Source organism: Podarcis tiliguerta (genome assembly GCF_965153285.1).
Source record: "Podarcis tiliguerta genome assembly, chromosome: 3".
Taxonomy (NCBI): domain Eukaryota; kingdom Metazoa; phylum Chordata; class Lepidosauria; order Squamata; family Lacertidae; genus Podarcis; species Podarcis tiliguerta.
Genome location: NC_139536.1, coordinates 94,854,312 through 94,880,606, shown reverse-complemented (window position 1 = coordinate 94,880,606; position 26,295 = coordinate 94,854,312). Strand labels below are relative to the sequence as shown.

Here is a 26,295-nt window from a genome sequence, read left to right as displayed (position 1 = left end):
CCTCATTTAGCCCATAAAGGCTGGTTCCTGGGAGTGCTCTGCATGCAGCGGACAATTAGCTACATATAAGAAATAAATTAAAAGCCCACACTGCATTCTGCACATAGAAAACAGTGGTTCGTTACAAGCACATACTGTAGTTTGTGAATTGCAGCATCCTGCCAAATCATCGTGCCTGACAAGCAGTTCGAATGACCTTCTCACCACACCCACAGTACATTTTTATTTATATCCTGCTCTTCAGTTTAAAAAAGAAGAATCAAGACTGCATATGCTGAGATAATATAATTTCGTTCTATTGAGATAATATAATGTAAAATAAAATACTGCCAAAACTATACAGAAATAAAAGCAGTATATAACGAAGCACAAAACCGATTCAAATTCAGGATTAAAGGGTTTAAAAGAGAGAAAGAAACCACCTAGAAAAAACAAAAGGATCCATCCAGCTCTTAAAAAATAACAACGTAAAAACCAAGTAAACTTCCCTGGGGACAGCCTTCTATAGGTAGAGAACTCTCCATCCCTTAGCACCACCCTCTGTGTCCCACTTGGTGCACACCTGGAGAGTGGCAACCGACAATAATCTTTCTGTATATGCAGTCAGGTATGAGGTCATGTGATTTTTCAGGTACCATGTCTAGGATATGCATGGTTTTTTTGTTTTCGTTTCAAGTACTCATGTGAAAATGTTCTGAGCACAGTAAAACTCTCTCCTTCACATGTGTAACACAATCCTATGCATGTTTACTTGGAAGTAAGCCACACTCTGTTCAGCGGTGGAGCATATGCCCGCCCTGCTCAGGGCGGGCACGTTCCTGAAGGGGGTGTAGCACACTCCCGAGGGAGGCGGGGCATAGAGGGTGCCCTCCCAGGAGCGGGATAGCCGCTCAGATGTGCGGAGTGGCGCACGCACCCTACAGCCGGGGGCGGAGCGAGCCACTGATGGCGGACATTCAGCGTGCCGCCCACCTGCCAAATGTCACCCCCCCTCAGCGAAGACACCTGGGGCAGTCCACCCCCACTGCACCCCCTTCCTCCGCCCCTGACTCAGTTCTGTGGGGCTATACACAGATACATAACATAGTAGCAAACAAACAAAATTCCTCCCCCCCCCAAAAAAAACCCCACAGAGATAATTTTAAAGGTCATAGACTGCTTAATTAACCAAAGAACAGGAGAAGAGGGATATTCTTGCCTTGTGCCTAAAGATATGGAACCAAGGCACCATGCAGTGGTGTAGCGTGGGGGGTGCAGGGGGGGCTGGCCGCACCGGGTGCAACATCTGGGGGTTAGGGTTAGGGGGCGCAAATCCACAGGTTAGGGGGCGCAAATCCACGGGTTAGGAGGCGCAAATTACTTGCCTTGCCCCAGGTGCTGACAACCCACGCTACGCCACTGGCACCATGCAAGCCTCCCGGTGTAGAGCATTCCCCCACAAGGAGGGGGCCACTACAGCAAAGGTCCTTTCCTTTATTGCTGCCTTCCAGACCTCCTATGAAGAGGCACACAAAGTGCCTCCAATGATGATTGCAGGGTATGGGTCGATTCATATACGGGGAGGCAGTACTTGAGGTATCGCAGTCCTGAGATTATGAGGTGCTTGTTTAATTTCTAGGTCTGTGCAGTGTTGTACATTAAGCTTGCTGCAGAGTTTACACATAAATTCAAGCTCAGTGTTGAATTCCCTGCATTCCATGCTACAGAATTCAATCTCTCTCTCTCTCTCTCTCTCTCACACACACACACACAGTGTGACATTCCGATTGAGACATAAACTTTGAAATTGTTTTCCTGATGATGCCTATACGACAACCAACTGCTATCAATCTGAAGAACCAAAACCAGGCTACTACTTGTTAATGAAGAGGTGGGCTTTATTTCTGCAACCTCTGCAGTCTAAGAAGAAGAAGAAAAATCCGGTCCCTACTTAACAACTGAGAAGCAATTGGTCCACATTATCCCCCAGGAAGACTAAAATAGAGAAAGCGGAGTCGGATATAGCTGTACAAAATATCAGAGGCTAAGCGAAATAGGTTCAGAAACATCTCTGTTATTAATTTTATTTTCTGCCTTTCAGGGTCGCCTCCCAGCATGTTAACTATCTATAACATTACAGTCATAAAATAAAAGAGCAACACATCTAAAAATTGTCATAGCAGCAGATAAAAACAGTTTCAGCAGACTAAAATAATATAAGTGTAAAAGCAGATAGCAAAAATACCATATTAAAAGGCCACCAGCAAAAAAAAAAAAAAAAGTACCAACATTTTCTTTAAAAGTCTTCAAGGAGCGGTTTAAAGCTATTCATGAAATGGGTAATAAGTATCAATTTATGGAGGTAGCTCCATAGTCATGGGGCCACCCTGGAAAAGGCCTCCTTCCCAACAACCTAATAGTGGAAGGCTTGTCAGAAGGATTTTTTAAAAACTGGTCTTAGGAGCAAGAAGGACGGCAGACAATCCTTCAGATTGCTGGGTCTCACATTGTTCAGCACAGAGCTTTCCAAACTGTGTCGCGACACATTAGTGTGTGGGCTGTAGTGTGTATCTTTGTCACGTGAACACTTTCAGTCCCCACGCTCCTTCCAGGGCTGGAAAAGGGTCTATTTAACCTCTGGTTTGCTAGTAAAGCTGAATAACTGTGTCATGAAATGATGCATGTCTGAAAAGCTTATCACCCCAACATGAAAATTTTGGAAAGCCCTGGTTTGGCACTTTAAAAGTAACCACCCGCACTTTAAATTGGGCCTGGAAAAGAATTACTTCCCTGCTCTTGGGAGGGACAACAAAGGTAGAATTGAACCAATGGGTGAATATTCTTAAAGGACCTCTCACATTACCAAAGCCTTCGGTTTTAGAAAGTCACCTGTTGTTAAGCAATGCCCAGAAGTTATGTTCAGCCACCCCATAAATTTGGTGCTAGAATCAGCTGTTAAGGGAGTCTGCTATACCAATACTTTGCTGAAACGAAACACCTGCATTTAGAGTTTCCTGCACTAATATCATCTTTTTCAGATGATATGAAAAAGAAAGGAACATTTTCTCTTTAACCTCTTCCATTCCCCAACAGGAAAGCGCCATTTATCCTTTTTTTCCATTATGCTAGTACTGCACAATAAGCATACACTGTCCAGCATTAAATACCACGGAAACACTTGTTTGACAACCACTTCTCAGAATTCTCCTAACCAGGCCACCTTTTGAGCTAAATATTCTCATATAATTCTCTGTCCAAAGATAAAAAAATTCTTTGTTAAGAATGCTGTGGGTGGATGAACAGAATAGAATCCACCTCTTTGTGCTAATATTACTGTGGCGATCAGTTTTTGAGTGTTTATCCACAAACCAATTTCAGCTGAAATCTGAAAGGGTTCATTTTGAAATCAAGACAGTCATGATCTTAACAGCACAATCCACCAAGGAATTATACTTAGCAGGCCACAATGAAATGTATGGGACCTATATAAGCCTGTCCTCTTGCAGGGGTTGTGCTGGGAATTGTGCTTTGTTTTATTGATTTGTTTAAAATATTTCTGCTGCTCTTTACCAAATTTGGTCCCAAAGCCAATGTCAGGACAATAAAATACAAATCAAACATCTGGCAGATGAAAGAGAACCATCAGCTAAATTTTAAGCTGGCTAAAACCTAAGCAAACTAAAAATAGTTTTTGCCTGGTGTCTGTAAGAAACCGGTGCTGGCATCAAGTGTGCCTTCTTTGGAACAGCATGGCCTAAGATATTTTCCCCCAACCTCCAAATGTTTTGGACTATAATTTCCATCAGCTCAAGCCAGCCTGACCAGTGAGTCAGGATGATGGGAGGTGTCATCCAAAACATCTGGTGATCAGATCAGATTCGGGAAGGCTGCTCTGAAATCATGGTTTCATTTATATCACGTCTTTCCTCCATCATGGAACTCAAGAGTATGTAAGATGTGGTTCTCACACACCCCACAAGTGTGTAAGACATCCCATTTTTTCTTGCGAGAGAATGGTGGCCATTTTGTGCCACAATTTCCCCTTTAAAAAGGTGTTTTGGGGGGCTGTGATCTCATGCGGTGCCCAAAAACATGTGCTTTAGGGTGCCATGCCCCCAAAAGCATTGGGGGGGTGCAGCATGAAAACGTGTGAAATCATAGCATCCCAAATGGCTGCTGTTCTCTTGCACACACAAAAACAGGAAAATGGTTTCTGGGAAGATGGTGTCCCAGAATTTGCCAATGAGGTGTTAGAGGGTATGTTCTCAGGCAGTCACCCCAACCAGCCATTGACAACGCAGACCTGCTTAAGTACAGCAATGTGGTCACTGCATAAAGAACTGGCAATAATTAGGACTATTGTGGAAGGCAATGTTTTATTAAAAACTTAGACAATTCATCATGCTTACAATGAGGAATGCAAGGATATTTCCCAGAACTACTGTTCCAGACAAATTTTGCTGTGCTAACATGAGCGTTTAAATCCTTCCCCCAACAATTTTGCACCAAACAGGTATTTTTATATATAGTTTTATATATACTGTACATGTGTTCCAACTTGGACTCCACTCTGATTACAGTGTCTGAGACTTCAGGTTGTTCAGCCTGAGGACGTAAATGGTATTAATGGAGGTAAGAGGCTGACCACTTGCACTCGCAGCTTTCTCAATCCTTGCTGATAAAAACAGGTCAAATGTTCCTGACAGGTGGGCGTAAGGTATTATAAATGCTTCAACAGCAAAGCATCCCAACCATTTTTGCAAAGCAGAGGTAAGACAGTAGAAGATGTCTTCTTTAGACACTCAACACCCTGTTTTGAATGTTCGTCTTGCGGACAAGATGCTCAAGCATATGGTGTCCTGCTCTAGGTATTCCTATTCAATCTGGCTTCAAATCTGATTTTGTAACCGAAACAGCCTTGGTTGCCCCAGAAGCCAGTTTATACTGAAGATTGTATCCCTTTTGACTTTGCTTGATCTCCTGATGACTTCTGGTGCTATCAACAACAATATCAGGATAGGTTGAGATGGAATTATTTAGTGCTAGTTACAGCATGGAGCAATCCCCAGCATATGGTGCTGAGCATTACTATTCGTTGGCAATTGGTTTATGGGATCCTACAGGGCACCAGCTTATTTCCCCATGATGTTTACCACTGACAAGCAGCTGCTGGAGGAAGGGTACAGCAATTAGGAACATAAGGGGGGCTGTGTGTGTGTGTGTGTGTGTGTGTGTGTGAGAGAGAGAGAGAGAGAGATTCTTATATATGCTAACACATATATGATCATCAATAGCCTACTATATTCTGTATAAACTCATTCCAAATATCAATATATTTATCCAAACATAGTTTGCATCCATAAGCAATCTGTTCACAAGCTGCGAGTGCCATCATGTCTTCAATCCATTGACTAAGGGGGACCATGAATTAATACATCTTCTTAACCCACCGGAGATCTGCTGAGATGTTAAAAATGTTTTACACGGCTGTACCTTCAATACATTACACAAAATGCATAAATGCACAGGACGCAAAACTTCAGAACCTTCTCCGAAATCGTGCTGTTCCATAGCATTAGAACAAAAGGCTGACAGAAATCCAGATTGCACAAGACTGTGTTTTACTGCCTAACTTAATGACTAACGTCAAGATATCTACAGATAGAAACCATCTGAATGCCCAGATAGAGCTTTTGCCAGAGGGTATTGCTGCAAAAAAAGAAATGGGGGGGATAACAGAGTACTTGTTCCAGTCTTAGCAGCTTCCTCTATGGGAAACCTTCTTTTTACCAGATTAATGAGGGGAAATTCTCTCTTCAAATTTGCACAGTAGTTAGTCCCAAAGGAGTTATTTTATGGCTCTTGCTTCATTCAGTGGGATCACATGGACGTAAATACTATTAATTCTGTTGCAAAAGAAAGGAGGACAAAACAGAATTATTTGGCAATGTGGAATGGATCATCAAAGGAAACCAATTTATTTAATTGAATACTTATATTGTAAATATAGAGGGGTGGGCGGAAGAGAAAATTGCCCTGAAACTCAAATAATGTTGCAGCATTTTCCAGCAGAATTCCTCATCCAAAAGTGGGTAAGAACAGATATTAGTCATCCTGGTCAATCTAGTATACAATATAGTGTTGTAATGCAGGAGAAGACAAGTTCAGGCTTTCACGACAACACCTTTGAAGTAAATCTCAAAAATCTGTAATAGAAAAAGTCATGTCAGATTAGCCTTTACAAATACCTGGTCTGAAAGACTGATACATTTCCAGAACTGCTTAACACATAAATGGGGTTTTTATTTATTTATAAAACATGTCCCCTTTATAAACAAACCTTTACATTTGTCAGCATTTCCAAGACGTCCTTTTAGAACAGGGTAACCTATTAGAAAATGCATACAAAATCAATTTGTTGAGTGTGATTTTGGTCATTTCCCCATTGATTTCCATGAAGGGGCTGCAATCATTGGGCGATGGGCGCAGCAATTCTATACTCTAAAGGTAAAGGAACCCCTGACCATAGGTCCAGTCGTGACCGATTCTGGGGTTGCGGCGCCCATCTCACTTTACTGGCCGAGGGAGCCGGTGTACAGCTTCTGGGTCATGTGGCCAGCATGATAAGCCGCTTCTGGTGAACCAGAGCAGCGCATGGAAACACTGTTTACCTTCCCGCCAGAGTGGTACCTATTTATCTACTTGCACTCTGACATGCTTTTGAACTGCTAGGTTGGCAGCAGCTGGGACCGAGCAACAGGAGCTCACCCTGTTGCGGGGGTTCGAACCGCCAACCTCCTGATCAGCAAGTCCTAGGCTCTGTGGTTTAACCCACAGCGCCACCCGCGTCCCAATTCTATACTCTACATATACCTAAATGGGAGATAGATCACAACTATGCTAGTAGAACAAGGAATGTTATCCTACACCTACTCAGTTTTGGGGGAGGGCACATACAACCTAGGGGGTAAACAAAAAATGGCATTCCTGTGGAGAACCACACAGAGACTGTGACAATGATGGTCATAGAAGGAATTGTTAGGAAACTAATTTCTTGTGTTACGTCTGGGGCAATTTGTGCCACTAACAGGAATAAAGCAAGAGCACTGAAGTGCCACCCACATTCTCCCCTTGATTCTGCCTCATTCCAGCCGCTCCACCACCATAGACACACTGTCAGAATGGCTGCACCAGTGGAATGTTCTAACAACTGATCTGGGGAGTTCTACTGGGATGTCTTTAATGCCAGCAGCACATAATTGAGTTCTGCAGGAATGGCAGTGCTTCCAACAAATTTTATGGTCCCTCAGCCAGTGTAGGCTCAGGAACCGTTATCTGTGGGAGAAATGAGCATCTTGTTTTAGGGAAACAAGAATTCTATCATTACATTGCTTGCTAAGTTTTGCCAATGATTTCCACCCCCCCCCCCTGCAATGCAAAAACAGTGTTTTTATTTTCTCGCTTTGGTTAGAAATAATTAGGATGTGTCCCATTATGCTTCGTAGCAGAAGGAATGCTGACTGCATGCCTAGAATCATAGCCTTACAGTACTAGCGACAGAAACAGCATGCAATCAAATTAATAAACCCAATGGATAGTAAGTAAAATTAAACTCTCTTATGTTTGAGTGTGCAGTACCAATCTACTTCCCTTGGGGGGAAAGGGGGGACAACGACAAGAACACACTTCTGTTGCTGTGTGTGTCATTCATAGCATGAAAACTCTTCATCCCATGCAGGTCTGAAATAAAAGCTAGGTTAGATATAAAAGGAGATTGGGACATGCCTATGTTTCATTCCACTTAGATTCTGTCCCAGCTGTTCTGCATTGCACATATATTATTATTTTTCTAACGGCAAAAGGAAAATATATTAGCACTTCCATCAACGGGGATGCATCAATATGGAATGTGCTTCACAGATGTGGTCTGGTGTTGTCGTTCACCTGCATATCATGAAGTGATGGTGGAACCCGTGTTCTGCAGGCTTTGTGGCTTCCTTAAGGCCACAGGCTCCTTTTGAAGGTTTGGAAGTAACGGGTTATAGAACGACCTGCCTGAGACCTAGGAAGAACTGCTGCCAGACAGAGTAAACAGGTGGTCCAATAGTATAAAGGCAGCTCCTTATACAGTCATCTGGTTCAATGAATATCCATACAGTACTGTGGAATGAAAACCATGGGTCTGCTATGACTAGCTTTAAAATTGAATTCTGTCTGCCAAATTCTGGGTTGTTCTAAAGTGTGAATATGTATTGAATCATCCATAAAACCATGATGCACATATGGGTGGTACAAGCCAAGAGGGTTTCAACAAAGTTGTTTCATAGGGGAGAAAATTATCTTTAGCAACAAAAATTTAAACATTCAAGGGAGAGTTTCTCTCCCTGCCAACACCACCCCAAAAGATTCCTAAAACAGTACACATCGATTATATTACTCATGCTGACAAGAAAGATTTGATTATACTGGGCAAAAATGCATTCTCTGTAAGAAAGAAGCTTCTAATATAATCTGCCCTGAAAAACCAAGGGGGAAACAAAAGAGTACAAACAGATCTACCCAATGCTGATAGACTATATCAGGCATGGCCAAACTTGGCCCTCCAGATGTTTTGGGACTACAACTCCCATCATCCATAGCTAACAGGACCAGTGGTAAGGGATGATGGGAATTGTAGTCCCAAAACATCTGGACTACATGATAGCCAATTTAAATTATAACTTCAAGGACAATGCTATTTGACAGGGTGTAGTTAGCAATAGGGTCTAGTGGCCTCTGTTTCAACATGCCTGTTGAAATAAAATAAAGTTCACTGTTGATCACCCGACAAGCTAGCAAGGTCTGTCCTGTTAATAAGATTGAATTGCAGCAGCTGTTCTCCTTTGACTCATGTAGTTGGAAAAGCCCCCAATGACATATACTAAGATCAAAAAAGCCATTTCAGTATTCTACTGCCAACACCGTCTAGAGGATTATAAGAGTTGTAAAAGAAAATTGATTTTACTTGATATAACTGCATTTTTAATTGTTCCTGGCTATTAAAAATAGGCGTACCATCAGTTTTATCCCTCACTTTAAATTTGTAAAATTATTGCATTGATTCTTCAAGTTATGTAATTGTCCAATAAAGTTACCCAAATTTAAAGCTTTGTAACTGTAAAGTTTGTTTATCATTCTGTTATACACATAAGACACACATCAATTGCCAAAAGAAAATATTCAAAGTGGAAAAGGAGGTGGGTGAGGACCATTGGCAAAACAGAAGGAATACCTTCTAGGTGAGTGGTCCTTATATGTCACATGTATACACAATTCCATCCACAGGAAATAATGATAGACAATTCCCTACCAGGAGGGGAGACAGCTGATTTAATTGTTTTGATTATTGCAAATAGTTACAAAATTATTTGCCCCAATCTAAAGCTTTTACGTGGAAGTAAATCACACTGATTTCAGCCTAATTCATATGATCACTAAATGTATTGGGACAACTTTTACGTGGTGAAAAAGGGTTTCTTCGAGATTTAAGTAAAGCAGATTACGATGGTGATATGCATTTATTTAGCGGTTTAGAGTATCCCTTGCATTTTCCACAAACATAAAGGTAAAGCTAAAGGTAAAGGGATCCCTGACCATTAGGTCCAGTCGCAGAGAACTCTGGGGTTGCGGCGCCCATCTCGCTTTATTGGCCGAGGGAGCACATGGAAACGCCATTTACCTTCCCACCAGAGCGGTACCTATTTATCTACTTGCACTTTGACATGCTTTCGAACTGCTAGGTTGGCAGGAGCTGGGATCGAGCAACGGGAGCTCACCCCACCATGGGGATTCAAACCACCGACCTTCTGATCGGCAAGCCCTAGGCTCTGTGGTTTAACCCACAGTGCCACCTGCGTCCCTAGTAATTCTTAAAACCATCCTGGATGGTTGGTCAGTATTCTTATCTCACTATTGAAAGTCAGGTGGAGATACAGAGGTTTGTCTAAGTCACCAAGTGAGGTCACGGTTATGGTGAGATTTGAACCTGGGAACTGGGGCACAATGTCTACACACACACACACAGAGAGAGAGAGAGAGAGAGACAGAGAGAGAGAGAGAGAGAGAGAGAGAGAGAGAGGCCTTATAATCAAAGGTATACCCAAATATATATTATTTATTTGATGCCTGGGCTTCTTTAAGAACAAGGGCATGATAGCAAACCCCCAAGTAATTAAACATCTTAAAACTTCTAAAAAACATTTAGAAATAACATGGTTGTAGGCTGGGAGAAAAGGCAGGTCCTCAGCAGGTGCTGAAAAGACAGAGGAGACTATGCATGTCTTAATATTTAGCAGGAAGGAAATCCAAAAGGAATGTGCGCCGCAGCACTAAATGCCCGATTCCTGTATTGTGCAGAACACATCTCCTGATAAGATGGTATTGCTTGCAGAGCACAGTGATCAACTGGGTATTGTAAGGGATAAGGTGATCTTTCAGGTGTCCTGGCCCTTAAGAATGATCACATATGGGTCTTGAAATATGAAGCCATACTCCTTCACTTCCATCACCCTAATTAGTGTCCCTCACAACTTACAACAGGGGTGGGGAGACTTTTGCAGACTTGAGGGCCACATGCAAGAGGCTAAAGTTGTCCAAGCAATTAATGCAAATTAATGCAAAGTCCAAGGTCGCACTTCAGCCAGCCAAAAGTATCCAAGAGATTTTTGATGGGTATGTCCTGGTAGAGAAGCCTTAGAGAATCACAGTCCGCTCCTGGGGCTGAGGTTCCTTACTTACAAAGACAATACATCAACTCGGATGGGGGTTCTCAAACTGTAGTAATCCATGCTAAGTCACTTCACAAAAAGACATGTTGAGCTCCACAGGTGTCAGTCCTAAGCTCACATACCATGAACTAAGTCACGGGCTGCATGCAAACTATACATTTAAGGCACATCCAAAGCATATTTCCCCACCCCAAATAATTCTGGGCACTATTGTTTGTTAAGGGTTTCTGGGAATTGTAACCTTGTGAGGTGGAAACTATAGTGCCCAGAATTCACTGAGAGGAAGAATGTGCTTTGAATGTACTTTAAAGGTGTAGCGTGTAGACAACCACAGTGAACTTATTGGGACTTACTTCCAAATACAGTGGTACCTCAGTTTTCGAGCGTCTCAGAAGCTGAATGTTTCAGAGCTCGAATGCCAAAAACCCGGAAGTAATTGCTTCCATTTTCAAATGCACCTCGTAAGTCAAAAGGCTTCCGCTGTGTTTGTTTCTTTTTTCTCCATTGACTTTGCCAGCCACACTTTGCGCCTTGGTTGTCCAACGTTTTGGAAGCTGAACGGTCTTCCGGAACGTATTACATTCGACAACCGAGGTACCACCACAGAGTGGACTATAAAGGAAAGCAGATTGCTCATTTATCAGTGCTCACCCATTTCCATGTTAGTGACCTCGCTGCATTTTAAACTGGCAATGCGTACACAGCCATGGTTAGCATTGCACTGTAAAACTAATGCAAGCACTGATCATATGTATGCATACCTTTATGAGCTGAGCTTCTAGAAAGCAAAAGTAGTGCTAAGTAAATTAGTGCCAGAATTAGATCTTTGATAAATAACTGTATATGTCTCCAAATCACTACATACGAGCTAGTTCAATGCTGAACAATGCATTGGAATAAATGAGTCATAAATCATGATATACTTGCAAACTCCAACCTTAAAGACAGAGAAATCTGGAAGTCTTAAAATGTTGCTGAATGTGAGTGGGAGACTTCTTTCCCAAGATGAATATTTAGTGCAATTCAAATGTCATTATAACATTTGTTACATATAGCAGCAGCTACAGGACTATTGAAAACACACCAGTTGTGATCTTTCCTGAACACAAGAGCTATACATCCACTTGCAATCCAATAGAAGATTGTTGTTCCCGTTGAAATTGCTTTAGTCAGGAAGTAGCAGCTCACATGGGGAGTGAAACAGACAACCGCTGAGGGAAAAAAGTGAATTCTGTGGGACTTCTCAGTGAAAATGCATAGTATTTGTCTGCACATCTATCATGCATGAAGTAACTAGGGCCCTGAGCAATGAAGAACTAAGGTATTTCTTACAGTTTAGAATTCTATAGCTATAATGAGAATAATGTGAGAATCAGAGGTAGATAATGGAGAATGTCAGAAATGGTTACACACATTTAGTTCCATTTCTTCTATCTAGGTTACATTAACTCCATCTGTCTCAGAATGTGACTTATGGAGTCTACTGTACTTATGAAGGTGTTTGTGGTTAGTTGAGGATGTCATAACAAAGCCAGGGAACATAGGCATGAAAATGTTTTTTTAAAAAAAATCAACAGAAAAAAATATAAATCTGATGAAAATTGTAACGCCCCCTTAGTATGAAGTAGGCATTTCACGACTTGTGACCTATCAAAGTGAACACAACCCAGCTGCTACATACGGCGACCCTCTAGGACCATGATTAACCTGCCACTCTCAGGCAGGAAACAGGAAGCTGGTCAAACAATTGGCGTCTAGACCGTAATATATTAAAAGCATTCCATTCAGACCCAGTTTAAACTCTGAACTTTGGAGTGTCACAATGCTATGAAAAACCATGAGTAGCCATCATAAGTGAAGCTAAAACCTCACTGTTTCACGATCAGAAAATGTCTGCACTCTCTCTTTCTATGGGCATTTTGAAATTTGAGGCGCAACCAATGCTTTGTTCATCAAGCCAATTTTGCCCTGTTTTGTGTCTCTTAACACTGAAAATGCTACATGGTGTAGAATGCTACTCTGACTCCTAACAATGCCGGACTGTGAGGCACCTGAAATCACCAAAGGACAATTTCAATGCTGCATCAGCAACTCCCCCTACCCCATTAACAACTTCCTCCTGAACTGCCAGCATTCTAAACACGTGCTATGTGACCCACTCAATCCCAAGAAGTCCTATATGGAAAAAAGTACTCCTCCAATAAGTAGTGTGAGAAAAGAGAGGCTCCTCATTGTTCTGACTCCCCCCCCCCCTGGAGAAAAGGGCGAAGAGGGCTGTCCCTGCTGGGAGATCAAGTATTGTCTTATAACTTGCAGGCCGTGTTAGCCACGCCACTTTACTGCAAGTGATTTGATTTCCACGTGCGGGTAGAGTCACAAGCGCTGGATTATTTCTGTCTCCGAACTCCGTAAAGAAACCGACAACCAGCGAGAGTTTGTGGTCCTGCTCTTTCGCTTTGGGGGAAGAGCCGCGCAAAGTTCGCGGCGGGATTGCGAGCCTTGCTCCGCCAAGGATGGAGGCGCCGGGGCCTCACCTTCGCCCTGAATCACAGACGTGCGCGCCGTGTGAACCCGCTTGCCTTGGCGCGGAGCTGCTTTCCGCACACAGGACGCAGCCGCCCGCGCAAGGAATCAAAGGAACTCCTCGCCACCGCGAAACTCTTCCCCGCAGCTCGGCTACCGCAAAGCGTGAGGGTGGATGGGGGGGGGGACCAAGCGGCGCGGTTCTTGGGCAATGCCTCGGGGAAAGGACGCGTGTGGGATTGGCTCCTTGCCTTGGAGAGCGAGCCTGGGTTTGAAGGCTGCAAGCCGAGATGAAGGGATCTCTATCTGGAAACCCTTCAAGCCCAGGCTCTGACATCCCTCACCCCATTTCAAGCCCTCCTGAAGGATGCATGCTTGCTTGCATTGCTAAGGGAACAACAGGAGCAGAAGACGATGCATTTTGTGTGTAGAGAGATAGAGAGAGCAGTGAAGGTGGAGGGAGGAGGCGGTTAATAGCACACACTCCCCCCCCCCCGCTCCACAATAGTTTGCCAGCTTTTTTCTGGCAAAGCAACCCTTCCAACGCCCTCCGAAATCAGCCTTAAAAAAAAAAATTAAAAAGAGAGGAGTCGCCGGTTGCCTCTTCTGCCTGCGGGAGGTGAGGGTGCAATTTGTCCGGGCGCCCCTGCTGCCTCAAGGCACCACGAATCTCGCGGACACACACGTGCATGTACGTGTCCCCCCATTGCCCTGGGTTTCTCACGAGGTAGCGCTCCTTTCGCTGAGCTTCAGCTTGGTGCCACCGAGCTGCACCGTTCTCAATTTGTACTTAAGCGCGTCCAAAAAAAGCAAAAAAATAAAAAGCACCCTGTCATGCCTTTCGAAGCACGGAGTTTCTCGAGTTCTTTCTTCTGCATTGAAGCTGGTCGGGCAGACCCCTCCGCTTCCACAACCAGAGCCCCCCGCCCAAGGAAAAGCGAGGCAAGCGGAGAGAGCTCGCGCCAGCAGCAGTAGAGGACGGCGCTCGGCGCTGCCTGGAGCAACGAGGCGCACAGCTTCTTCCAGCAAGGGCGCATTGGACCGCAGCAGCAGGAGGAACACAGAGCGCGCGCGCCCGCGCACACGTCCCTCTCGGCCCGACACCTTCCTGGTGCGATCCCCGGTTTTGCGCTTGGGGGGCCAGCAGCCTCACACATGAACTCGACCTTCTCCGCCCCAGCACCCCCACCCCTCTTATTTATTTCTCCCTACTTAGAGAAGAGAACACTCCACAGATGCACAGGCACCTCGGTCCCAATAATTCCCCCTCCCTCGTTTATAACCACCACCCCAGAAGCATCTCCACATCCTCAGCCAGCCCCCCCCCTCGATTACTTTGGATAGAGACACACACCCTAATCAGGGGCCCACAATGTTGCATCAAGACCCTCATTTCCCCCCAATTGATCCTGGGGGGCGAGATACCTCATTTCCACCCTTCCAGGTACCTCTGCAAACCCCCAGAAGTTACCTCCGCATCCTCCATCTTTCCCTCGCTTAAGAAACTCCACATACACCTTAGCAGCAGCTTAAAAGCCCACCACGTTATTTCTTGGAGGTCACACACACACCCTGTGTACCCAGACTGTCACTGCAACACTAATCCCCCCCCCCCCAAGAAACGAATCAGTTTTGGGTGACGAGAGACACCCCCAACTCACAAAATGTCACACCAGCGTTTTTAGTCACTGTTAAGTCTGGTTGTGCTTGGAGGGGCCTCGCTTCCGACCCATCACCCAAGTTGCCTCAACAGCCCCCCCCCAAAAAAAGGTCCCTCGGCATTAATTTCGGGGCCTCTCTCCCCCCAATGTTTCACCCCAAAAACCCTCGAACTGTCTTCTTCCATTCATTACTCCTGCTCCACTGCTGCTTCCTCTTTTGTAGTTGCCCCCCCAACAGCCCCCCCAAACGAAAGCTGCTGCTTCCACAACCACAGATGGGTTACACCAGAAGCGCCTAGAATTTCCCTAAAATGTGCACCCCTCACCTCCCCCCCCCCCCAAAAAAGCCGCTTGCAGGAGTTGTGCCCACACAGCCCAGCAGCACTCCCGGGGCGACTCCCACCCCCAGCAACCCCCCCCCAAAAAAAACTCAGGAGTGGCTCTTCCCCCCCCCCAGACCCGAAATAACCGCAGCCCCCACTAAAGCGACCGTCCCCGCTGCCGCCACCTCCTCCTCCTCTTCCCCCCCCCACCCCAAACCGGGAGAGGAGCAGCCCCCGCAGCAGCTGCGTCTCCAGCCCACGGCAGGCTGCCGTGTGGAGGGGAGAAAAGCGAGGCAAAGCCGGGGCAACCTCTCTCCCCTCTCCCCCACCCCGCGCCAATACACCGTTTCACTGAAACAGCCCCAAGCGGACTGCACCGAGGGAATGCACGCCGAGCCAAAGCCCAGCGGCAGCGACGGCACAGCGCCGGTTCCTCTCACAGCTCCGCACTCTCCTCCCCCCCCCCCGCGTGACTCAATCCTCGCACCCCCCGCAGCTGGAACCCCACCAGCTGTTTCCCTCGTCTCCCGCTCCCACGGAGTTTTGCAGCGCCGTCCGGGATGCTTGCCGGCTCGCTCGCACCCTCAGCCCAGGTTGGGCGCCCTTTCCCGCACCTCCACTTTTCCCATACCCCCCCCCCGGCACCCCGTTTTCTCCCGGGACTCCACCATTACCTGCTGTCTCTCCTCCCCCCCCCCCGCCCTGCGCGCCCCACCGACCGACCCTCGACGCCCTTACCTTTTTCAGCGCTGACATTCTAGGGCGCTATTCGCTTAGCAGAGCGCGGGGTGCATGCTGGGCTCGGCGAGCCGGGCGGAGGAGAAGCCGGGGCAGCAGCGGGACGAGGTGGCCGAGAGATGTTGGCGGGGGAGAGGCGGCGGCGTGAGGTAGGACATTATATCTCCCGCGTTGGCTCCGGGCTTGTTCCCCTCAGGCACACAAACCCGCGCGCGCTAAAGTAGCTGCTGCAGCGGCTTGCTTAATACTGTTCATTCCCCTTCCTTTCCCTCCCTCTCTCTCTCTCCCGCTGTCCATGCGGTGGTGCTGCTATTTGCTGCCGCTGCTTTAAGCGACTGGGGCGCTGAGCTTCGCTCGCCGCCGCCGCCGCCGCCGCCGCTGTCCAAGCAGCCCTCGAGGCGGAATTCTCACGCTCCGCGCAGGCGCGCGCGCGCGCTCTCCCGCCCCTCCCAGAAGGCGCGGCATGGCTCCGTCCCAGGCGCGGGCGGGTCAGACGGAGCGGAGCTAAGGGAGGAGACCTGTTCCGCGATTCGAACGCCGGCTGCGTGGAGACCGCCCCGCTCCATGCGCCCCGGACCAATAGGGAGCCGGCTCCCCAGATGGTGGCCACGCCCCTCAGCCAAAGAAGGAGGAAGCCGGAGGGCGGGGACGGGTTGTTCAAGGAAGCGGAGCGCGCTGAGCGGCTGCTGCTTCTTCTTGCAAGGAGAGTGTTTTGCACGGGATTCTCCGCGCGCGCTGTCCGTGCAGGATGGCTCTCAGCAGGAGGACGGACGGTAAGGGCCAGAGCACGGGAGGGGAAATGGCTGCATAGGCATGCAAGATGGGGAACAGATTGTGGCCTCGGCTCCTAGGCAAGGGCAAGGTCTCTGGCTGGGTTGTTGCTCCGAGGAGGGCGGTGGAGCCCTCGCCGTGTCTAGTTTAAGCGGAGCCACCTTTGGGTGCGATTCCAGGGGTGGGGGTGATGGTGGTTAGAGGTGCCGGCAGGCATGGACTTCTAAAAGCTTGCCAGGGACTAAGGACGTGGGGGGGGGGGGATTCCCAGGAAGTCTCCAAGAAGCGATAGTGCGCGCGTGTGAGTGAGAGAGAATTCAAGCGGCTTGCAGGGACTCCCAACCTTGCGATCGGCTGGCAAAGGAAACCGGCCGGGGGCTGCGACGGCTGACAGGTGAAAACCGGGCTTCCGTGAAGTTGTGCGAAGCTCCTGGGATTCCCAGGCAGCCCCGAGGCCCACCACCCACCCGTTTCTGTCGATGTTGGACTTGAGGAATTGGTTGGAAATTGGCTCGTGCAGATAGATATTAGATGCTGGTATCTAACATCTGTCAAACTAGCAAAAATGTATAGGATGAGTAGTAAAATCTGTTGGAAATGTAAAGAAAAGGATGGTGATTTTTACCACATGTGGTGGACATGCTATAAAATGAAAGAGTTTTGGGAATTGATCTCTAATGAATTTAAAAAGATGTTTAAATATACTTTCCCAAAAAAAGCCTGAAGAACTATTGCTAGGTTTGATAGGAGAGGATATTAAGAAGACGGACCAAAGATTATATATGTATGCTACGACAGCTGCCAGAGTTTTGATAGCCCCAAAGTGGAAAACACAAGGAGATACCAACTGTAAAGGAGCGGCAGACAAAGTTGGTCGAGTACGCGGAATTAGCAGAACTGACACAGAGGATTCGCAGTCAGGAGAAAACAAAGTACCAACAAGAATGGAGTAAATTTATGGTCTATATAAGTGAGAACTGTAGAAATTTGAAGACGTTGGCAGGACTGAAATAAATCTTATGTCATGGTTTAGTTTTTTATTAAGGAACTGTAAATTAAGGATTGGAATAAGAAAACCTGTGGAAGGGAAGGAGGGAAGTCAACGGCTCTACGGAGCATAAAGACAGACAGATGTAAAAAGACTTGAAATATTTGTTTGTTGGTGTATTTGAAATGAAAACTTAATAAAAAACATTTTTTTAAAAAAAAGCAAAATGGCTTGTGCAGTTGTTCAAGGGAAAGAACCTGAAAGAGTTCTGGGAAGCCTTTAAGCAAAAGGTGGACGTTGAGTGCTGAGAAAATGCTGTGCATTAGTGGTCTTGGATGGAAGTCACATAGAATCAAGTTGGAAGGGACCCTGAGGATCATCTAGTCCAGCTCCCTCGAATGCAGGAATGTGCAGCCAGTGTCCCGTATGGGGAAGTCTGTCTGTTGTTTCCTCATTTTCCAAATAATGCATCAAATGTTTTCAGAGATCTGAAAAAGTACCTGTCAAAGCGGAACTGGCATTCCAGCCACAGGTGGGAAGCACCTTGGCATGAACTGGCCTGCATCTCCTGGAAATGGCAGCAAACCAGGATTCCATTAATAAAAGTGTGTTTACTAAACTGAGAGGACCATTCCCAGTGTACTGTTGTTCTAACTTTTGGATTCATAATATGGAAGTATATAAAGTGTTGTGGTGCAGGAAGACAACCTGTGGACAGCTTGGGGAGACTAGGAGTGCTCCAGATGTAATGGACTCGGGAGCACAAATTGAAGTAGTTATATATTTGGGAAATGCATTCCTATAATTTGACAAAATTGGAGCATCAGTAATGCATATGAGGGCATTGCAGCATGAAGTGTAACCATACTTTCTTGGTGGAGGTATTTATTTCTAGGCAGATATGGGAGAGAAGCAAAACGCAGAGCATCATAGAACTGTGTGTATATGTGAGTGCTTGGCCATTATGGTGTTATGGTTGTCTGAGCCATTGTGATTGCTAAGGATGGCCTACTTAGGGCCACACTATATATTATGTTAAATGTGCAGCAAGCAACACCCAGTGTCTTTTATTTACTCCTAGTATGCCCCACAGAGGACCTTAAGGTCCATGGATAACCATAGTTTAGAGGTCCCGGGCCCTAAGGAAGTCAGACTATCCTCCACCAGGGCCAGGGCCTTTTCAGTGGTGGCTCACACCTGGTGGAATGCTCTGTCCCATGAGACTAGGGCCCTTCGGGATTTAACCTCCTTCTGCTGGGCTGTAAGACAGAGCTATTCCGCCTGGCCTTTAATTTGAATTCAGCCTGATCTCCCCCCCCTTCTCTTCCCTCCCCCTCCCCTTTTATGAAGATTACGCACTCGAGACCCCACAGCTAATTCTCCCCTGGCCTCCTTGCTGGGTCAAGTAGGACTAATTCAGCCAGCTAGCCCTGGTGATTATCTAATGTTTATTGGATGGATTTCCCCCAAATTGACGTTTGAGCTTTGAATTTTATTGTTATTCATGCTTTTATACTGTATTTTATGCTGCTTCTATGTTGTATTACAATTAAGTGTTTTAAATTTGTTGTTAGCCACCCTGAGCCCGGTTTTCTGAACCAGGAAGGACGGGGTATAAATAAAAATTTATTATTTATTATTATTATTATTATTTAATTGCAGGTACTGTACAGGTAGCAGACTGTTCTTTGGGATCATAGTATGTGGGGAAGGGAGATCTAACACACACACACACACGCACACACACACAAACACTACGATCCTGGTGCAAATACACACGTTTGTTTGAAAAAGATATATATTTATTTTAAATTTTATGCAGAACACAGCTACAACAACAACAATAATAACAACAGCAGCAAAAAACAAAACAAACTCACTTCCATCACAAACAGAGTCCAGCTTCTAAACCCATACATCTATAAGGCATTGGGGGAGATGGGAACATTGGTGCCAGTAGGAGCTTTGGTTGTTGTTGAGCGTCATAGGACTTTTTTGGGGGGGGGTGTCATTAAACTCACAGCTGAGGGCACTAAGGTTGAAATTCCCTTCCCCTCATACTGCAGTTCCAGAGAACAAAAGTCATCCTCCCATACCTGTAATTAAATAAGCGAGGGAAGAACCCACACACATAATTGCATGCTGTGCATTTAGAATAATGTGTGGCTTGGATCAGGGTCTGCGTTTTAAAGCAAGGCTGGGGAAGTTTCTCCCAATTGTGTGGAGATGAAGCTCAGAAGGAAAATGGGAACATTGCACGATGGGAGATCAAAGATCTCATGGTGGCATTACAAATGGATGAAACTCAATGGTTAATCATAGCTGGAGTAGACCCAGTGAAATCAATAGACTGGACATGAGTAGGACTTGGGTGGCTATTGCCCATAGCTTTTTGGCGGGGAGGGGAGATACATTTTGGCTACACAGAAGTGTGTGCTTGTGATGGCTGTGTGCAAAAGAAGCTGTTCGTAGAGTAATGTATTTACATATATCTGAAATTATTATCTTTTGTAGGCAATGAAAATAAACCAATTCTGGTAGATTACAAGGCTAGGTTTCCTGCAGTGTCCAAGTACTTCCATATCAACACGTCCCATCACACCTGGGGCAGTCCTAACCTTCATTGTGTCTTTCTGACAGTCAGATTCTTTCCTAGGCCACCGCTGCTGCAGTCCAGTATCCCACCCGAAATGAGCTGGGTGGTGCGGAAGACTGACCTGACTATAGGGTCTCCTTTCAATGGTGCACCAGTAAAAGAAAAAAGAAAATGCAGACCTGGCCCCAGATGAACCCCACCCAGGCTTGCCCAAATCCTCTGCCTGCTTTCAGTATCCAGAATTGAAAGGAGATTGGCTGTCTTGACTCCTTAGCAGCTGCCAGCATCTCTGCCACAAATGCTTCTGACCCCAATATAGTATAGCTGCACTGTGCGTAAGGCTCAAAGGTACTTGGGTAAGAAAAAAGATGACAGCCTGTTGGACTGAGGCCTTCCTTTTTAGCACTGGTCTTACATTTGAGTTTATATATATTTAAAAAGAAAATCCTGGCGTGTGGACCTTGACAGTTGCCCACCTATGCCAGGGGCTAATTCCAGGCCTGGTTTGAAGTATCTCTCTTTAAAAATAAAAATAATCATTTTTTTATTAAAAGGTTTTGACATAAAATACAATAAAAGCCAAACTAGCCTAGAGAAAAATAAAGGGGGGGGGGAGCAAGAATAAGAAAAGGAAGTAAAGAAAGAAGAGAGAGAAAAGAACAGAACGTAAATACAATCCCCTCTGTCACAATTATGTCTTAACCCTTATTCCCCCCCCCCACACACAGAGTGAACCCTTCCAGCAATCACCTGGCAGCTTCCCCCAGCCTCCCACCCTGGGAGATTCCCTCTCCCTTCTCCCTTGTCCCTCAGACATGGCCCTTCATCTTCCGTCCATCACCTTTCTGTGTATAGAAGGTAAAGGGAACCCTGACCATTAGGTCCAGTCGCAGACGACTCTGGGGTTGCAGCACTCATTTCGCTTTATAGGCCAAGGGAGCCGGCGTACAGCTTCCGAGTCATGTGGCCAGCATGACTAAGCTGCTTCTGGTGAACCAGAGCAGCACACGGAAACGCCGTTTACCTTCCCGCCGGAGCGGTACCTATTTATCTACTTGCGCTTTGACGTGCTTTTGAACTGCTAGGTTGGCAGGAGCAGGGACCGAGCAACAGGAGCTCACACCTGTGTATATATCTTCATTAATCCAAAACGCTGAACTGTTTGAAGTCTGTCTCAAGTCTTTCCAGAAATTGCAGTGCAATGGGTTACTGCTCCAAGAGTTGCCTTTTCTGATCTTCAGAGAGCACTCTTACTGTGGCTCCAGTGAGAAAGGAACTGAAGTCATAATCTCCCAGAGATGCTTGGAGGGTGACAGAGTAATAGCTGATTATGCCGATGTAACACTTTCTGAACAGGAGCATAAATATCCTGCAGCGCACACATGAAATCATTGGCTGTAGTAAGTTTTTCTCCTGTTTACTTGCCAGAATATTTACCCTGTGGACAGCTCATAAGTCATTTAAATATGGCCGCATATCTCTCCTGGTGACTTGAAGCAATCTAGGTGGTTGGAATGCGTGGGACAACTCTTATTTCAAGATTACTTATGTACAGGCCAGAAAAGTGGCATAGGAATCGTGTTTTATATAGTCCTGAGCCAATGAAAGAGGTGACTTCAACAGTGGGAGCTACAGAATGTGACTGTTGTAACTTTAGCTTCTCTGGAAGGAGTGGGGGCAGATCTGACGTGCAGCCAGAATGTGCTGAGAATTAAGGAGCATAGCAAGAATGAGCCCTGCAGGTAGGACAAATTGAAGATGTTAATTCTAGTGCATAGCAAAATGATTAAGGATGGGAAAGCAGCTGTTGAGCTTCAGTCTGCCAGAAGAATCCAGGTAGGCTGCAAGGTTATGCATCGGTATGTACTGGCTCCTGAGTCCAGTTCAACTTTCCCACTGAAATTGGTGGAACAAGGCTAAAGTGCATGTTGCGTTGGAGATTAATGATTCGTATTTCTTAGTGTCTTTTCTTTCAGAAATGCAGCTGGCAAATTGGCTTCTGTTGGCAGGCAGGGGATTAAGCCTTCTATCCCTACACAATTTTCCTGGTCAAAATCGCCCTTCTCAGCTGCTGTTTGCCCCATAAGGAGAATAAATACTTGCGCCTGCTGTTGGTCTCCTTTTGCCATTGCTCCTTTTCTGCCTCCAATGTTGCTTTCCATATTTTGCACAGCCTTCAAACTTGTCTTGCAGTCAACAACACTCCTCCTCATCATCATCATCACTTTTTTCCAAATCCATTTCTTTGCAGAACCTTCCTGTATCTTGATTGCTTTCAATTAAATTACATCCTTGATGCTGCATATTGTCAGAATGTCAGAATTGTTGTCTTGTTCTCTCCCCCTGCTGTCCCTTTATCTGAAAAAAGATTCCAGTGCCTTTTGTGTCTGTAAGAGAAGAAAGCTTGATAGGTTGATGTTGTTTTCCTCGCACGGCTTTTCTTTTAAGCACCATGTAATTTTGTAGAGGGATGCGGGTGGCGCTGTGGGTTAAACCATAGAGCCTAGGACTTGCCGAGCAGAAGGTCGGCAGTTCGAATCCCCGCGATGGGGTGAGCTCCTGCCACCCTAGCAGTTCGAAAGCACACAGTACAAGTAGATAAATAGGTACTTCTCCAGCAGGAAGGTAAATGGCGTTTCCGTGCGCTGCTCTGGTTCGCCAGAAGCGGCTTAGTCATGCTGGCCACATGACGCGGAAGCTGTACGCTGGCTCCCTCGGCCAATAAAGCGAGATGAGAGCCGCAACCCCAGAGTCGTCTGCGACTGGACCTAATGGTCAGGAGTCTCTTTACCCTTTACCTAGTTTTGTAGAGCATTGTTGATGTTGCTTTCTGTTTGCATATGAATAGGCAGTGGACAAATATTTGAGTGATGCTTATAGGAAGTTCAGTACTAATATTTGTATGTCTCATGTAAAAGCACTTTGTGGGAGGAAACCTTGTCCTGCATAATAGTAAATAAGCTATCCTATCTTGCGTTGTAGCTCCTATAATTTATGCGGTTGCACATCTTGCTCAATATGTGTAAGACAACTTTATTAATGCTAGGAAAACCTACTTTGGAGATTAGATGTTGACACAACTTGAGTTTTTTGAGATCTAGAGTTGTCTTGCATAACCTGTTGCTCTGTCGATGTGTCCTTCCTTCTTCCTTACAATATTGCTGCTTCTTACCTGGAGCCTCCCACACCCCATTGTAGGCTTTGTGTTGTAGAACTTGCCTTTCCATCCTTGTAAAAAACAAAACCCATGTTGCACAGCTTCCACTGAGCTGTTGGAAAACTTGGCCTCGTTTCCTGCGAGCCTCCTGTTTCGTGTGCGTTCTTCCTTGCCCAAATGGCTCCCTTTCTTTCCCCTTGCAAAATGCTTGTTGCCCTCACCAGGGCACCACTGTTGCTCATACATCGGGTACGTTGTGCGTTGGCGAGGCATTGTTCCCAGGGAAAGGCCTTGAACCTTTGCCTAGGGGAGGCGTTGGCACTATATGCAGGCTTCCTCCTTTCCATTGCCTATGTAGTTGGCGGACTGTGAATAGAACAGCAAGCCTTACCTCTGTGTCTTGACCTGGCATAAGAGTGGCTTTCTGTGGGTTGCTGCTGCTGCTTGGGGTTCAAACTTCTCTGTGTGAGGGGAGCCCTGCAGTTTCTGGCTTTATAAATTTGGCTGCCTCCTTATCCGACTGGGACCTTGCTTGCGTGTTGCTTGGGTGAATGGTAGGGTGATGTCATTGCAGTGTTCCTGCTGTCAGCTGCGTGCTGATTAGCACATTTGGTGTATGGTTTGTATGGGTTATTAGCATAAGACATAGAAATGATGGTGTAGTTGCCAGGGGTGCAGTAACTTGTGGTGTGACTTGTTTTCACAGCTATTCTTTTGCATTCTAGATTGCTGCTGAGAGTCCATAGGATTGCAACTAAAAGTACATTCAGATGCGGGGAATGCTGCATTAGTTTTCCTGTTTATAATGCTAGTTCCTCTGTTTCCCCAGTTTCTAAGGTCCCTTTTATATACTGCATTACCAGCTGCATTAGGGAACTGCAGCTTTTTCATCGGCACCCCACCATGTCATGCTAAATTGCATCCGCATCACTCCTAGATGTGGTGTGACACAACAGCAGGCATGTCATCCCCGTTGTTGTTGTTGTTGTTGATTTACTAATGAACAATTCCGTTTCCCCCATGATTCACTCATGAAAACAGAACTTTACTGCTCTAAATTTCATCATGGGAGTGACTTGGGAAGTGGGGGGGGGGGGGTGATCAATGAAAACCAAGGGAAAATTACAGCATAAAACTCCTGTGAATTTGTGGGTTAATGGATTTTTACTGGAAGCATATAGCACACAAATGAGTGCTAAACTTCCATTAGATTCCACAAGATTTCCAGAAGTGGATTTTTTACCTTGTATGCTATAATGTTATTGTTTTAGATAAATAAATTGTTTAAATTGTTATTAAGGAAATGATTATTTTTCTCTTTCCAATAAAGTACAGCAGAAAACGTTATCAATGCTGTCTTAATCCGGCCTACGTTACACTGATGTTGGCCATGATGCAGGCTGTAAGAGTAGCCTTCAGGTGGTTCAATGTAAAAAGTCCAGAATTCCTCAGCAGTTTTTAATTTCCATAGTACAATACTTCTGCTGACCTTCCAAAGAAAATGGGCGCCTTCTCTCTCATTTGCCCATCTTGCTTTTAATATGGAGAAGTCTCTGCCCCATTTATTTTTATTTTACAAAATTCCAATTTGAGAAAGGTTGCAGTGGCATTCATCAAGATATCAGTTCAGAGAATGCAAGCTGACTTGAGTTTCCAATTGAAATGTAATCTTCTCTCCTTTCAACCCTTCGTGTCCCAGGGTAGGTGTAACTATGTGTTCAGAATGGACAAGTCTGCTTTCATTGTTGGCATTTTGCCCCTTTCCATGCTTGCAAATGCACAACCAAAGTGTAGGCATTTCTAGCTCCTCCTGGCAGTGTGCTGAAGAATAATACACCGCTGAAAAGCAGACTGGGGGGGGGGGGGTCCTTGTTTCTTATAAGCTGACATCTGATTCTGAAGCAGCCCTTTGGGTGTGGGTGTGTGAGCAGGGATAGTTTTTCCATGGTCATTAAAAGGCCATTGATTTCTTTGCCATCTGATTTGATTAATGCAATGAACATTCGCAAGCTGTCAAGTGGTTTGATACTCGGGTCACAACTCTGCACAAGCAGTCGTAAGTGTATGCATTGGTGAAAATGGGTTTCCTTGGCTCTGCAAGAGTGCCCATGAAGCACAAGCACAACTGATCCCATAAAAACGGTTCTGATAGGGAATCTCCAAATGAAGTAATTTTCATTTCCATCTTGTGGTTCCCTGCTGCAGCCTCCAGACATGAGATAGTATGTCAACTTCATAGCATGTAAGAGAAGTAACTGAAGATCAGTTGTCAACAGGGTGGATAAAAATCAGTGATAAAAAAAATGATTTTAAAAAAATTAAATCAGATTTTTTAAATTTAAATTAGATTTTTTTAAATAAAATGCTTTTGGAGGAAAAATAACTACCATATCTTTCTAAAGATAGTTTTCTATTTAAGTTACATTATAGTCCAAAGACTATTCATCAGGAAATAAGGATTTGTTTTAAGTTTTTCATGTGTGCTAAAACTCAGTCTGAGTTCTTTTTTTTTATTATTGTTTAACCACACCAGTTAACAAACATGGATACATATGCTGTAATATTATTGTTTTAGTTAAATAAATTGTTTAAATTGTTAAATTGTCCAATAAAGTACAGCAGAAAAGTTGTCCAAATATAACTTACTAATCCTCACAATAATTTCATAATTATCGGTCTATGTATATCTAATAGTATAGCCAAATCAGTAATTTTTATATGACTGTAAAAAAACTAATCTGAAAATTTATTATTCCAAAATTGAAACTTTCATCTGGTTGTAAATATTAAGAT

At 45.2% G+C, this 26,295-nt stretch overlaps 2 protein-coding genes across 5 annotated transcripts in view; one reads left to right on the top strand and one right to left on the bottom strand.

Annotated features, from left to right (window-relative positions):
• The window catches only part of DLGAP2 (DLG associated protein 2), a 391,216-nt gene extending 374,841 nt beyond the window's left edge, over positions 1 to 16,375 (bottom strand). For all 4 annotated transcript variants that reach the window (XM_083431533.1, XM_083431526.1, XM_083431535.1 and 1 more), the window contains exon 1: positions 15,991 to 16,375. Coding sequence is in view for 3 of the 4 variants with exons in the window: in XM_083431526.1 (XP_083287652.1) it covers positions 15,991 to 16,008 (18 nt within the window). In the remaining variant the exon portion in view is untranslated. The remainder of the gene's footprint in view (positions 1 to 15,990) is intronic.
• A 256-nt stretch (positions 16,376 to 16,631) lies between these two features.
• Positions 16,632 to 26,295, top strand: part of ERICH1 (glutamate rich 1) — a 60,368-nt gene continuing 50,704 nt past the window's right edge. The window contains exon 1 of the mRNA XM_083431790.1: positions 16,632 to 16,763. Within this exon, the coding sequence (XP_083287916.1) occupies positions 16,739 to 16,763 (25 nt within the window). The 5' untranslated portion in view covers positions 16,632 to 16,738. The remainder of the gene's footprint in view (positions 16,764 to 26,295) is intronic.